We start from the raw sequence: 15,982 nt of genomic DNA on the forward strand, positions 1-15,982 counted from the left end.
TGGGCCATAGGAGGGGAGCACACCAGCCCACAAGGGGTGCCCCCCCCCCCAAGGAAGGAGGCCGAATTGGAGTAGGAGGAGGGGGCGGCGTCCCCCTCTCTTCCCTTCTCCCCCTTCCGGTAAAAGGAAAGGGGGGAGGCCGACTTGGACTAGGAGCCCAAGTAGGAGGAATCCTACTTGGGCGCGCCCAGTGCTGCCTCCCTCCCCCTCATTCCTTTATATACGTGGGGAGGGGGCGCCTAGAACACGCATCAACTATTCCTAGCCGTGCGCGGCGCCCCCCTCCACAGTTTATGCCTCCGGCCATATTCACGTAGTGCTTAGGCGAAGCCCTGCACGGATCACTTCACCACCATCACCACGTCGTCGTGCTGATGTAACTCTCCCTTGACACATTGCTAGATCAAGAGTTCGAGGGACGTCATCGAGCTGAACGTGTGAGAACTCAAAGGTGTCGTACGTTTGGTGCTTGATTGATTGGAACGAGAAGAAGTTCAACTACATCAACCGCGTTAACAAACGCTTCCGCTTTCGATCTACGAGGGTACGAGGACACACTCTTCCCCTCTCATTGCAATGCATCTATTAGACAGATCTTGCGTGACCGTAGGATTTTTTTTGAAATTGCATGCTACGTTTCCCAACACCTTTTGCCTCTAGCAGCATCGTACTGATGGGGAACGTTGCATGGAAAACAAACAAAAATTCTACACACACGCAAGATCTATCCATGGAGATGCATAGCTATGAGAGGGGGAGAGCATATACATACTCTTGTAGATTGCTATGCAAAAGCGTTTATCAATGTGGTTGATGCAGTCATACACCTTCAACATCTGTTCTGATCAAGCACCAAACGCATGGCACCTCCGTGTTCATCACACGTCCAGCTCGATGACATCCTCGCCTTGTTGATCCAGCAAGAGGGGCGAAGTAGTAGATGAGTTACAGCAGCACAACGGCGTGATGACGGTGGTGGTGAAGTTATTTACGCCGGGCTTCGCCAAGCATAACGGTTTTAGACGAGGATGAACTAGAGGAGGAGGGGGCGCCGACATGCGGCTCGGGGTCATGGTCTGTGTGTCGCCCCTCCCCTCCTCACATATATATAGGTGGAGGGGAAGGAAGGCAGCCCTAGGCGCGCCCCCAAGGGGGCCGGCGGCCGCCCTGGGCGCCTGCTTAGGCGCGCCTCCCTTTCCTTCATGAGGGGAGAGAGAAGGTAGGAGGGGGGCGGCGACTGCCCTGCCTTAGGCGCCCCCCCTTTTCCTTCCCAAGGGGCAGCGGCCATGAGGTGGGGCGCGCCAGCCCCTTGTGGGTTACTGTGCTCCCCTCGTTGGCCTGTTTGGGGCAATAACTCCACGTAGGTCTTCCGGAACCCCTTCCGGTGATCCGATAAATGTCCGGTGCATTCTGAAACTCTTCCAGAGACCAAATACTATTATCCTATATATCAATCTTTACCTTCGGACCATTTCGGAGATCCTCGTCATGTCCGTGATCTTATCCGGGACTCCGAACAACATTCGGTCACCAACATACATAACTCATATATTACTATATCGTCAACGGACATTAAGCGTGCGGACCCTATGGGTTCGAGAATGATGTAGACATGACCGAGACACTTCTCTGGTCAATAACCAATAGCGGCATCTAGATGCCCATATTGGTTCCTACATATTCTACGAAGAACTTTATCAGTCGAAACTTTATGACAACATACGTAGTTCCCTTTGTCTGTCGGTATGTTACTTGCCCGAGATTCGATCGTCGGTATCTCCATACCTAGTTCAATCTCGTTATCGGCAAGTCTCTTTACTCATTCCGTAATACATCATCTTGTAACTAACTTCTTAGTCACTTTGCTTGCAAGCTTCTTGTGATGTTGTATTACAAAGAGGGCCTAGAGATACCTCTCCGTCATACAGAGTGAAAATCCCAATCTCGATTCATGCTAACTCAGCGGACACCTTCGGAGGTACCTATAGAGCACCTTTATGATCACCTAGTTATGAAGTGACGTTTGATAGCCCACAAGGTATTCCTCTGGTATCTAGGAGCTACATGATCTCATGGTCATAGTAGTATGTATTTGACATTAAGAAAGCAGTAGCAATAAACTGAACGATCATATGCTAAGCTAAGGGATGAGTCTTGTTCATCATCATTCTCCTAATGATGTGATCACGTTATCAATTGACAACTCATGTCTATGGTCAGGAAATCTTAACCGTCATTTGATCAGTGAGCTAGTCTAGTAAAGGCTTACTAGGGACTTGGTATTTGCTTATGTATTCACACATGTATTTAAGTTTCTGATCAATACAATTATAGCTTTAGTAATAAATATTTATCATGATTAAGAAAATACAATAATAACCACTTTATTATTACCTTTAAGTCATATTTCCAACAGTCTCCCACTTGCATTAGAGTCAATAATCTAGATTACATAGTAATGAATCTAACACCCATGGAGTCTTGATGTTGATCATGTTTTGTTCGTGGAAGAGGTTTAGTCCTCCGTCAACGGCGAGGGGGGAAGGGGGGCGAGAAGGGAGGGCACGGGGGCTCCCCCGGGTGGCCAGAGAGGCGACGTCGGGGACGAGTTAGTTTGCTTTTCGAGAGTCAATTGAATATATTTTTCGAGAAAGGGAATATAGTAATATCGTGAACATACCAATTACACCCGACCGCTATACCAACAAGATGTCCAAAGACACCAAGGATACGAACAACCAAAAAAGAAAAAAGTAATGAAGAAAGAAAAAAGCCCCACCATGGTGATCAATCACTAACAACAGTAGCACTTTAACCACCACCGAAGACAACGCCAGGATTACAAAAGAGGCCCTCCAAAGCAACGCCTCCAAGAAGGAAATGATGCACAAGCATTGCCATTGCCCGATGACATCCTCGCCTTGTTGATCCAGCAAGAGGGGCGAAGTAGTAGATGAGTTACAGCAGCACAACGGCGTGATGACGGTGGTGGTGAAGTTATTTACGCCGGGCTTCGCCAAGCATAACGGTTTTAGACGAGGATGAACTAGAGGAGGAGGGGGCGCCGACATGCGGCTTGGGGTCATGGTCTGTGTGTCGCCCCTCCCCTCCTCACATATATATAGGTGGAGGGGAAGGAAGGCAGCCCTAGGCGCGCCCCCAAGGGGGCCGGCGGCCGCCCTGGGCGCCTGCTTAGGCGCGCCTCCCTTTCCTTCATGAGGGGAGAGAGAAGGTAGGAGGGGGGCGGCGACTGCCCTGCCTTAGGCGCCCCCCCTTTTCCTTCCCAAGGGGCAGCGGCCATGAGGTGGGGCGCGCCAGCCCCTTGTGGGTTACTGTGCTCCCCTCGTTGGCCTGTTTGGGGCAATAACTCCACGTAGGTCTTCCGGAACCCCTTCCGGTGATCCGATAAATGTCCGGTGCATTCTGAAACTCTTCCAGAGACCAAATACTATTATCCTATATATCAATCTTTACCTTCGGACCATTTCGGAGATCCTCGTCATGTCCGTGATCTTATCCGGGACTCCGAACAACATTCGGTCACCAACATACATAACTCATATATTACTATATCGTCAACGGACATTAAGCGTGCGGACCCTATGGGTTCGAGAATGATGTAGACATGACCGAGACACTTCTCTGGTCAATAACCAATAGCGGCATCTAGATGCCCATATTGGTTCCTACATATTCTACGAAGAACTTTATCAGTCGAAACTTTATGACAACATACGTAGTTCCCTTTGTCTGTCGGTATGTTACTTGCCCGAGATTCGATCGTCGGTATCTCCATACCTAGTTCAATCTCGTTATCGGCAAGTCTCTTTACTCATTCCGTAATACATCATCTTGTAACTAACTTCTTAGTCACTTTGCTTGCAAGCTTCTTGTGATGTTGTATTACAAAGAGGGCCTAGAGATACCTCTCCGTCATACAGAGTGAAAATCCCAATCTCGATTCATGCTAACTCAGCGGACACCTTCGGAGGTACCTATAGAGCACCTTTATGATCACCTAGTTATGAAGTGACGTTTGATAGCCCACAAGGTATTCCTCTGGTATCTAGGAGCTACATGATCTCATGGTCATAGTAGTATGTATTTGACATTAAGAAAGCAGTAGCAATAAACTGAACGATCATATGCTAAGCTAAGGGATGAGTCTTGTTCATCATCATTCTCCTAATGATGTGATCACGTTATCAATTGACAACTCATGTCTATGGTCAGGAAATCTTAACCGTCATTTGATCAGTGAGCTAGTCTAGTAAAGGCTTACTAGGGACTTGGTATTTGCTTATGTATTCACACATGTATTTAAGTTTCTGATCAATACAATTATAGCTTTAGTAATAAATATTTATCATGATTAAGAAAATACAATAATAACCACTTTATTATTACCTTTAAGTCATATTTCCAACAGTCTCCCACTTGCATTAGAGTCAATAATCTAGATTACATAGTAATGAATCTAACACCCATGGAGTCTTGATGTTGATCATGTTTTGTTCGTGGAAGAGGTTTAGTCCTCCGTCAACGGCGAGGCGGGAAGGGGGGCGAGAAGGGAGGGCACGGGGGCTCCCCCGGGTGGCCAGAGAGGCGACGTCGGGGACGAGTTAGTTTGCTTTTCGAGAGTCAATTGAATATATTTTTCGAGAAAGGGAATATAGTAATATCGTGAACATACCAATTACACCCGACCGCTATACCAACAAGATGTCCAAAGACACCAAGGATACGCACAACCAAAAAAGAAAAAAGTAATGAAGAAAGAAAAAAGCCCCACCATGGTGATCAATCACTAACAACAGTAGCACTTTAACCACCACCGAAGACAACACCAGGATTACAAAAGAGGCCCTCCAAAGCAACGCCTCCAAGAAGGAAATGATGCACAAGCATTGCCATTGCCCGATCGAAGATCTTGGGTTTTCACCCTGGAGGAAGTCTGGATTCAACCAAAAACAATTTCTTCAATAAGGTCATTGGCAGGTACAACCAATAAAGGCTAGACATTGGGTTTTCACCCTGGGAATCGAGACTCGGTACTTGAGGAGCACCACCAAAATTGCCGTTCTCCGGTGCTGCCGCCCCCCGCTTGCCAAGGCCGCTGCTGCAAGCCACGATACACCTAGCACACGGTCTTCATTGCATCCAATATACCTTTTTGCCAATGCTTCAAGACCTCCAATCACAGCCGCCATGACTTTCTTCACCTTTAGCAATGCCTTGGAAATCTTGACTTAGACATGTCCCGTGACTCCGATAAGAAAGCGAAGCTTCGCGTCGCGCCCACTTGAAGCCGTGCCAGCTGATAATATGAGCACGCGCGATCGGAACTTTCTGACCTAGGTACTTTGGGGCGACACATGCGAATCCGTATAGATCTCTCATGGAAAAACCGAAACTAGTCAGCACCTAGATCGAAGAGGTCGAAGTCCAGCAGAAAGACGATTTGGCGGATGAAGAACATTAGGGCCAAACCACCACAGCACCAAGTGCCTCCGCGCCGTGGCCAGTGCACGAGCACAGAAGCTGGAGCCGCCAACGAGCAACCGGCCGAAAGAGCACCCCTACTGCGGAACATGGCCAACCACAGCGGCGCCATGAGCTGTGACCATGCACGAGAGCAGCAAGCCGATCGAGCCCAGATCGGGTCTGCACGAACCCCGCCACCACGCCACGACCAGCCACCAGCAGGCCCCCACCGCATCCCTGCAGCACCTCCACCCCATAGCGGATGCGAAGCATGAACGCTGCCCACCATCCGAAGACCGCCGCCACGAGCGCCCCAAACCGTGAAAGGGAAGGAGACCTCCTATATGACGCATTTTGCGTCATACAGCAGCTCGACGCACAGGGGCGACACGCTACTGGGCCGGCCCAATCTGTTTCCTGTCGCACGACACGAAAAAGGCTATAAATAAAAACATTAGAGTGCGACGGGATTTGATCCCACGACCTCACGCAACTCACAGCGAGCCCCTCGCCACTACACCAGACAACAACAACTGAGCACCAAGGTGCAATACATTATAAGACCACACAGAAAGCGTTGAGATTTCGAAAACATTTCTTAAAAATAGTGAGCAGTTTTGAATGCTGCAATTTCATTATATTCCATTTTTTAGAAGTGAAGATTTTTTGAAATCCCACTTTAAAAATTAAACACGAACAAATCCTGCAAATCCCGAACAGTTTTCCAAAGCGCGAACAATTTTTCAATAAATTTACCATTTTTGAAAAAACGAACAAATTACGAAAAATGTGAACCTTTTTTTTCAAATTTCCAAATATCTCCTGGGGTCACGAACAGATTTTGTGTTCTGAAAAAAAATGGAGAACATGAACATTTTTGAAGTTCAGAACAAAAAAGTTAAAACAGAACATTTTTAATGCAAACAAAATTTATATTGTATGTTTTTTTGGAAATGTGAACAAAATTTGAAACATGGGAACATTTGTTGTAAATTGCGAACAAAACGATGAAACCGCGAATTTTTTTTTAAACATGAACATTTTTCTGAAATGGTTCACAAATTTCGAAAAAGAAAATATTTTTTGAAATTACTGAACATATTTTGGACATGAGCATTTTTATGAAATTGTGAACAAATTTGAAAATAGGAACATTTTTTGAAATTCTTTAACTTCTTCGAAACACTAATTCTTTTCAAAACTATGAACAAAATTTGAAAAAGAGAACATTTTTTGAATTTCAAACAATTTTTGAAAACAAGAATTGTTTTTGAATTCCATGAAGATTGTGTCAAACATGAACATTTTTTTAAAATTGTGAACAAAAATTGAAGATGAGAAGATTTTTTTAACTTTCTCCTTTTAAAATTTCTGAACAGAAAAAACAGGAAAAAGAAAAATATGAAAAAGGAAAGAAAAACAGAAAGAATAAAAAAAGAAAAAAAACGTATACAAAAAAGAAAAAAAGTAGAAGTAAAAAAAGTATAGAAAACTCGGTAACCGATAAAACCTGCTGGGAATCTCTGGAAGTTCCTAAAACCGGAAGCACTGTTACACGTTAACGGGCCGGCCCAATTTCAGCGCTCGATCACTAGCCTGTGCGAAAGATCGACAGTTTGACGCAATATGCGTTAAATAGGATATTCCAACGGGAAGAGCAGGCCCCGCCGCCGCCGGATCCGCGCGGGCTTCGCCCGACGGATCTCACCGGCGACGGCGAGGGGAGGAGGGTGGGGATGGGGCCGGTCGAGGGGGTCATAGCCGCCGCCTGTGTCGCCCCAGGGAGGGAGTGACGCGAGGGCAAGGGTTTCAGGACGAGAGCCGTGGGCCGATACCGAGCTAATTGAATATGCCAACTTCTACGAGTTGGTTCCAGAGCCATTTGGACTCTTCAACTCCTGATTGTGGCAGCAACAAGAAATGAAGTCCAACCATGTCTCTGCAGCTCCTACGAGCCACACACAAGTTGCCTGAAACCAGAGCAGCGGTCCTTCACATTAGCACGCATAAAAGAGACATAGGGGAAAATGTGCACTACCAGAGTGAAATCAACTGCAAAGCTAAAGCAGAGGCTAGGCCTATCAAGTACTCCCTCTGTAAACTGATAATACTATAAGATCTTTTTTACATCACTACTTAGTGATCTAAAAGATCTTATATTAGCTTACAAATGGAGTAAATAATACTCCCTCTGTCCCGTAATATAAGAGCGTTTTTGTCATAACACTAATGTAAAAAACGCTCTTATATTATGAGACGGAGGGAGTAATTACATGCACTTGTGTGAAAGGCACTTAATTCCTCTTTGATTGCTGTGCAAATGTCACACAAATCCCAAGAAGGGTTGTGCTATCTGCTCCTTTATACACTCGGCCAAATAAAATGTGCCGCCTATACTACAACTTGTGCGAGCAAATCTTCCATCAAAGTCTATCCGCTGGACTCAGATGCAAGACTTAGAGAGGCAGGCTACTGATCATACAACTTCATATCCTGGCAATACTGGTGCAGCTAAAGATACAGCTATACCTAGCACAGATTATTCAGTTATATCAACAAAAAAAAAGCTGATACCAAATGCAACTCCTGAAGCTCTAAAAAGGAAATCTCCCATGCAAGTTTATCCATTGGACACGATACCCAGGTGAGACCAACTTTGAGTTTGCGCAGGAAATGAAAAAATGCTTATGAAGAACTGTCAGGGGCATGAATCCCAACGGTTTCGTAAACTCAAATGCTAAACAAACTCTGGACTGATTTACAGGAAGGGAAGATTACTTCACCAAGATGAAGACATCCATTTGGAATTTATTCAAGCCTTGCAATGAGAACTACTACCAAGTGCTTTTCCCTTCAGAAATACACATTTTTTTTGCGAGGGGTTCTTGAGCACTTGCGCATGTACTATCAGCTATCACAACTTCACAGTTTTCACTTACCTAGACCAGAACATACGCTATTTCTGGCATTTCCTCGGGATGTCGAATTCTTCCCATGGTTTTCCTGTACGCGAACTGCCAAGCAAATAGATCCTTACCACTACCAGTCACTCGGGCAACGCCTTTGCCAAGGACACGTATGCCTCTAGGCAACCCACCACATGCCCGAACCATCTAGTACCAAGTAAGTTACAAATTAGTGCACCAACAATTATTAAAAGTATAGCTATAAAGTATTCTACAGAAATACACCTGTTTTGCATAATCGTAAATTTCAGCATCAGCTTCTGTGATTTCAACTCCCGCATGGTACTTGAAAAGTCTCCAAGCATCTTCGTCCCCGAGGCACTTCATCTGCACAATATTTGATATCGTGCATCCCATGAATCCACACACCCTGTCTCCTTGATGTAAGAACAACCTTTTGATGACACCCAAGAGGCATCGGCAAACCAACAGCTACCAAGTCTGGGTAGGGTCTATCATAAACGTTGTCTAGTAGAAGCAAAAAACTGTCTTGCACTAGAATGTCAGTGATGATCTTAGCTCGGCAATGCTCCTCTAACGCCGACATCGTCTCCCAATCCAATTTCAAGAAAGAAGCAAGATGATGTTGCATAACTATCACGCTGCTGCCACCATCAAGAAATAAGATGGGATGGAATGAATCGGCATAGCTAGCAGCAATGAGTGAAAGAAGTCGTGTCTTGCCAACACCTGGCGGGCCCCATAATCCAAAAAAGGGCTCATCCGACCGCTCACTCTGTAAAAACTGAAGCACCTTATTCTTGTAAATGTCCATCCCCCAAAGGCCGTGGATTTGTGACACAGTCTCCCAAGCAGGAATTGGGGTTTCTAACATTGCTTCCTCGTCAGAGATCTTTGCCTGATTAACAGAACGAGCACCACACTCCCACATCAGAATGCTGATTTCGCAAATGGTGACACTAACCTGATTCAAAGTAACAACATGGTGAGTAAGCTGGGTAGGGGGCAACTTATTTTGGCAGCCACCCATAAGCCCCAAAAAAACTAGCCCTAAGTCACACGTGAAAAAGCACTTCCTAGTTTGCATGAGTGGGAAAGAAGTCAATTAGATTATGGAAAAAATTAAATATCAAAGCAAGAATGACACGTATGCTAGAGAGCCACATCTTAGTAAGCTACTCCCTCCGTCCCATAATATAAGAACGTTTTTTACACTAGTGTAGTGTCAAAAACGTTCTTATATTATGGGACGGAGGTAGTAGAAACCATGGAGAAGGCATAATAGATGTAGAAGACACATGGAAGTAAAGTTATCAGTGTATTAAGGTTAGTTCAGTCTTAGTTCAAAGCTGCGACACTTACTACGGATCTGAGGGAGTAATATAATACACATAATATGGCATGAAATGCATCAATTGTCGTGGGAGGTTAGTGAAGATGAGTATAGTGTTGGGCTTTTGATCAAAGTGGCGACATGTTCAATATGTTGGGCGACGCTTATTTGTTCAGACATGGATCGACAGATTATCATACCTGTATCTTGGGCACCCAGAGGCAGATCATCTTGGGCACCAATAAGCAAACCATGAAAGTAAGATTTAGTTGATGATGCACTGGAACCATGCGTCTGAAATGAGGGAAATTGTCAGATCATGCAATAATCAAAATTATACTCTTCGCTTGTATCCTACAAGACATAAAACATGTACTGCATATGGTAAAATAGTTGATACATTAGAAGTTTAGAACACCTTGATCAGCATAACAATTACAATATAATTACAGACCAATAGAAACTCTGGTGATGGAAAAAATGTATAAGCAAATGAAAGCAATGAAACATGGCATAGTCGAAACCGTAATGAAAAATGTATGGCAAACTTATAAGACAGTGGCCGTTCCCAAGCCCTGGTAAAGGAGGAGGATTGTGAGACTTGGCGAGCCAACGTCAAAACTCAGCCACTCTTATGGAGATGAAACCCAAAAGAAAATGAATCACCAAAGAACTAGCCATGTACAGGGGTGCTTGGAAGCTTGCTATCCATGTGTGGATGTGCCAGAACTATGACTTGGTTGCGAGATCTTATGGGTTTCAGCTCTAGCTTACCCCAACATGTTTGGTGCTAAAGGCTTTGTTGTTGTTGTAAAATTATGCAAGACAGTGGCGTTAACAATTTTTTAGAAGATTGTTAAATAAATATATATCCAATAAATGCTTCAAATATATTGTGTGGATAATGGATGTCACACTCCCCATCTCGAAGCACATGCCCTTCACCCCACAAACAAAAAACCATGTTGCATCAGCACATCCCACCTTAATGTGGTGAAATTGTTACCAGAGCTACAATGAATGATGAACCACAAAGATTCGGAAAGGAAGGAGGGAAGTATTTGTTGGACATATGCTCATCAGATTAAGTTTGGTAAAAACTAGTGTGCGCAGTTGAATCAAAATCCACTTAACACGTAAAAAACTAGAAGTACAGATAATCATGCAGTCTATGAAATTATCAGTTCATACCTTTCTAGTTCAATTGGCCTTGTCCTTTCTGCTAACATGAGAATCAAAAAAAGAGGTACCATCGAAGCACATAAATGACCAAGAGTATGCCCACTAACAATCTGAAGAGTCCACCTATAAATTTGTTTGTCCGCAAACTCTTCTACTCTGGCAAGGACGTACAATCCTGAAATTATTTTGAAGAACAGAAAAAAAATCAGATTGTATAACTTAGGTCATATCAGATTGCACTTTCAGTAAGGGCTACACAAGTTCATGTCTTGTGAGGAAACTAACTATAAAAAAACCAGTAAATTGAGGTGAATCACAAATAGTAACCTACACAAATAATGAAAATGCATGCATTATATTGAGCAGGAACAAGAGTAACCTGCTGCCCATAACCAGTAGCTTGTTGATGCAAGGGACTTTGTTCTTGCCCAATCATCAAAAGTTTCAATAATGAAAATGGCCTCAAAAGATGTGAAAGCGGTCACCATCTTGACAAAAAGACCAATATGTCATCATTCAGTATATTAAATATCACAAAAGTAGGAACAAGAAGAGGGTGAATTTATGCCGCTTTTTCTTTTCCATGCAATTTTATGTACAAACATGGTGCTGAATGTTATATCTACCGCATAGAAGGTCTAGGGAAGACTTACTGGCAATTTGTGCCAAAATAGCGTGCCATTTTCTGGGTTGAGATGGTAATAGCATGAACCAAAGCCAGCAACACTGACACCAGCAAAGAGTGTGTAGAGATCCCCCTGTGACCTGCCAGCAGGATAAATATTAGTGCTTGAAATCTTAATTCAAGTTAAAACAGGAACCAAAATTAGCATGAGCATTAAGTCTGCACCATAGCCTAAAATAGCTTTTGTAGTGGTTAAGGATGAGCCCGGCGAGACCGACAAAAAAGAGGGGGATTGTTGAGATCACATTCAGCGTATTAGGGATCCCTGCAAATAAGGCATAAACGCTATTCATTATTATCAAGAGTATTAAACCATATAACTTTACCCCAGACTTTCCTTGCACAGAAAAACAATGTTCATGATTTATTCTATATGCAGAGGGCACAGGTACTCGGTGTTGACAATCAGAATCATTTATTCCGAGTGGAGCTTAACTTAGCTGAATCTACTCTTCAAAAGGCAAACTGATGATGGGACAGAGAGCGTGAACCAGAGGTTAATTACCAAGGAAAAGTGTGCGTTGGTCGGCAAAGTTGTGGTAGTCCTCGTCATGCGGGATGGCGGCCATGACAAGCATGACCATGATGATTATGCCTGTATATGCCACCCACTTCTTCCTACTCACCACATCCATCCACGCCGCCACCCACTTCTTCCTCCAACTTACATCCTTCACACCCACCTTGCGGTTATCCTCACAAGCTTGTTGCTGTTTAAGACGATTGAGCGAAAGTAGTTTGAGATCAGACGATGACGGCACCCAGTTCTTCCTTCTTTCCTCACTGTAGTTTTTTACCCAAACAGGCACAAACAAGTCTTCAGTTTCCATAACATAACTTGTCACCTGAAGAGAATATGAATTTCCATGATACTACTCTGCAAGTTAGTTCTAAAGGGAAAAACATTGGATCCGCTTATATCCAGCCATTTACAAGAAAACAATAAGGACCAAAGGTGACAAAGAAAGTAAGCCGCATAGGAAGTAAGCTGAGTTCAAGTTGCATCATTAGAAGAAAAAATCACATGTTGAATCATGTTGACTGCTCCCTCCGATCCATATTACTTGTCGGTAAAACAGATGTATCTAGCACTAAAATAGATGCTGCATAACAAGACAAGTGGATCAGAGAAGTGATAGCAGGTAGGAGCTGATATATCTTTGAAGCGTGCTCGTCCATTCTTGCGAGTCTTATGACCTTATCCCAAGCAAACCCACCAGCTCACATCCATTTGGAGTAATGTACACGACCCCTTATACTACCATATGTAGATTATATCTAATAATGCAGAATAGCGTATCACATTGACTGTCCATGCCAAAGTACGGTACGGGCAGGCAGCAATTTTCACACGTTTTACAGTACAAAATTACTACACAGACTACCCTGAGCCCTATGCTGCCATCAAGACAAATGTACTGCCTGCCTATTTTATCAGTACAAAATTATACAGGCTACATATACACTGAGAAAATTATTAACACTCAACTATATAATAACAGGACTAACATAAATTGCTACTCCAGTATAGCAGATTGAACAAGGTTAACAGTGATTCGCCCATCTACGAAGCGAGGTATTCCGTTCCGTCCAATCTAAAGGAGCGCAGGCATGGTAACAGTAAGGTGATTAATCCAGGGTCAAAGAACAAGATACCGTGGGGGATTTCCAACGTCCAGTGGGCCCTGAGAAAGGAGGCGGCGGGGACAGATCTGGCGGCGTCATGGGGTCTTGACATCGGCTGCCTTGCACTGTCGCGTCACCGGAGCCGACGTCCTCCATCATCCCCGCGCGCTCGCCGCCACACCTCCGACTAGCCGCGCTGGTGAGACCTCGGATACCAGGAGGCAGGAAAGAGAGGCAGGCGGTGGGTGTACGTCGTCGAGGGCAGAGGAGGGAGTCGGGTGGCTGCAATCCGGCGGCGGTGGGTCTCGTCCTCGATGGGCGACGTCGGGGCGGGCACAGCGGCGGCGGCGGTGTCAGGGAAGCAAGCCCATCTTCAGTTACGCACCGCAGCACCTTCAGACAGATAAGCAACGGCCCAGATGCGAGGACACCGTTTCGTGGAGATCCAACGCTAGATCCAGGGGAGTATATACTACAATGGAAGCAGATTTGTAGCACCCGGGTGCTCCACACCCTATACGAACACTAAATTAAAAAAATACCCAAAAAATGGGGGAAAAAACCCTAAGATTTTGGGATATCAAACATGGGTCCCGATCTACTTCTGTGTGAAATTTCGTGAAAAAATACCAGGAAACGTATTCGTGACAAAAAAAAAGACAAAATTCTCTATGTATAGAAAAAACTGTTTGGATGGTGTTTTGTTCGGACAGTATTTTCTTCGCCACGGATACGTTTCCTGGTATTTTTTTCATAAAATTTCACACGGGAGTAATTTGAGAACCCACGTTTCATAAACCCAAATCTCAGTTTTCTTTTTGATTTTTTGGTATTTTTTATGATTAATATTCGTATAGGGGTGTGGAGCACCCATAAGCTCGTGTGTTATTTTCCTTATATATACAATGGGGAATGCTTAAGCAAGGTGCTTAAGAAGAGAAAGAATAGGCTTTGCTTCCTAGAAATAATTGATACCTACAATGAGCAGTGCCTCCGTATAAGTGCTTAGGATGGATCAAGAAACCGTTGACGAGGAAATCAAAACATCATAAAAAAACTATGCTAGGGTTTCAGGAGTCCGGCGACCATGGGGCCCTGCCTCCGCCGCCGCCGCCGCCCGGCTTCGGCCTGCCGGTGGTCGGCACCGCTGCCACATGTGCGCTCCCGCGCCATGGTAGCCCTGTTGCGGCTGCGTCCGCTCCCCGATCGCTTGGCCCCAAGGGTGAAAGCGATCCCGTTGTCTACCGCCATGGAAAGGCCCAGTCTAGGTTTCCACCTAGATCACGCCATGAGTCTGGGATGGATTCGTCCTACTACTACTCCCCCATGAAACTGCTCGTGGCTGGATATACATCTAATCCTAGGGGTAGTCCATGGTGGCACCAGAAACCGAGTGATCCGCCAGATCGATCCCTACCCCAGATGTTGTCGAAGCAACTGCGTTTCACCGCACAGCCGATACCGTCGTCGTCACGAACCATGGGTAAGTCGCCGGTGAATGCAGAGGTGAACTCGCAAGGCGGTGTGGGCGATCATGGGGCTCCCATAGCGGATGCTGCCCGCCCGAAGCCGTCCGGCGAGGGAACCGAAGCACTCCTGGCGGCCAACCCGGATGCGTGTGCGCTCGTAATTGCGGACAGAAGGAGGCCATCAGTTCGTATGGCACAAGAATAGGACTGCAGCATGGATAGGCTCGAGATAGCAGGCTCGGAGGAGTTCATGGAGGGAGAGGAAGTGCTCGCAGGCATTGGAAGTGCCCGTCGCAATGATAGAAACGATCAAAGAGAAGAGAGCCCGGGTAGACTACAAGATACAGTATGGGCAACTTCCTTGGTTTTGCTACGCATGTGTCTACTTCAGCCGCCAGGATAACTTTTGTGCTAGGTGGATATGGAGGCCACCGGCCTCAATTGCAGCTATGGATGAGGAAGCAAGCAGTGTGGAGCGTTCGGTGGATAAGAAGGCAACCGGCCATGGGGCCGCCGGTGAGCTGACGGGGCCATGTGTGGTGCCCCGTCAGGAGCGATGAATTGCTTAAGTTGGAACTGCCGAGGGGCGGGGAACCTTCGTACTGTTTGTGATCTCGCAGCACTAGTGGGTGCCCATTCTCCGAAGTTTGTGTTCTTGTGTGAAACTAGACAGCCAAAAGAAAAAAATGCATCATCTTCGTTCTTGTTTGGGGCTCGCTTGTTTCGAAGGAGTCAGTAGTGATGGTCGTAGTGGAGGCCTTGCGCTGTTTTGGCATGACTCTGTAAGAGTGGAGATCAAAGAAGCTAATAACAGATGGATTGATGTTTATGTGCGTGCAGCACCTGATGACCCTCCTTGGCGGATCACATTTGTGTATGGTGAACCAAGAGTTGAAAATAGACATCTTATGTGGGATGGTCTTCGCCGGTTGCACAGTAGCACTAATATGCCTTGGTTACTAGTTGGAGATTTCAATGAGGCTGTGTGGGACTATGAACATATGTCTGAAACGGCGCGCTCCCCGGGACAAATGCTAATTTTGAGAGACGCACTTGAAACTTGTGGGCTGATTGATCTGGGTTTTGCAGGTTACCCTTTCACATATGATAATAGAAGAGGATGGCGAGCCAATGTCCAGGTACGGCTAGATCGTGTTGTGGCTACAAACTCATGGCGTGAATTGTTTGCTGAGGCCACAGTGGTACACCTTGTTTCCCCGTGTTCGGACCACTGCCCACTCTTGGTGCGTTGCATCCCAGATATGGCTCCTAGGCC

The 15,982-nt window shown here is 45.4% G+C and overlaps 1 protein-coding gene across 1 annotated transcript; it reads right to left on the bottom strand.

Annotated features, from left to right (window-relative positions):
* Positions 1 to 8,603: 8,603 nt before the first annotated feature.
* On the bottom strand, positions 8,604 to 13,523 carry LOC119280174. The gene is made up of 8 exons (XM_037561121.1): positions 13,268 to 13,523; positions 12,117 to 12,456; positions 11,777 to 11,876; positions 11,580 to 11,691; positions 11,306 to 11,414; positions 10,936 to 11,101; positions 9,945 to 10,038; positions 8,604 to 9,375 (listed from the first exon to the last, which is right to left on the bottom strand). Exons 1-8 carry the CDS (start codon positions 13,394 to 13,396, stop codon positions 8,719 to 8,721), a joined length of 1,707 nt encoding a protein of 568 aa, XP_037417018.1. The 5' UTR covers positions 13,397 to 13,523; the 3' UTR covers positions 8,604 to 8,718.
* Between the last annotated feature and the right edge of the window lie 2,459 nt (positions 13,524 to 15,982).

Source organism: Triticum dicoccoides, chromosome 3B, assembly GCF_002162155.2.
Source record: "Triticum dicoccoides isolate Atlit2015 ecotype Zavitan chromosome 3B, WEW_v2.0, whole genome shotgun sequence".
Lineage (NCBI taxonomy): Eukaryota > Viridiplantae > Streptophyta > Magnoliopsida > Poales > Poaceae > Triticum > Triticum dicoccoides.

Bases quoted from the DNA above. Each gene is read 5' to 3' on its own strand.
- LOC119280174 (XM_037561121.1), bottom strand. From the start codon at position 13,396: ATGATGGAGGACGTCGGCTCCGGTGACGCGACAGTGCAAGGCAGCCGA. The intron at 11,692-11,776 runs GTGCAGACTTAA...TCCTGCTGGCAG, and splicing joins AAAAGCTATTTTAGGCTATG to GTCACAGGGGGATCTCTACA. The intron at 9,376-9,944 runs GTATGATAATCT...ACTTTGAATCAG, and splicing joins TCTGGGTGCCCAAGATACAG to GTTAGTGTCACCATTTGCGA.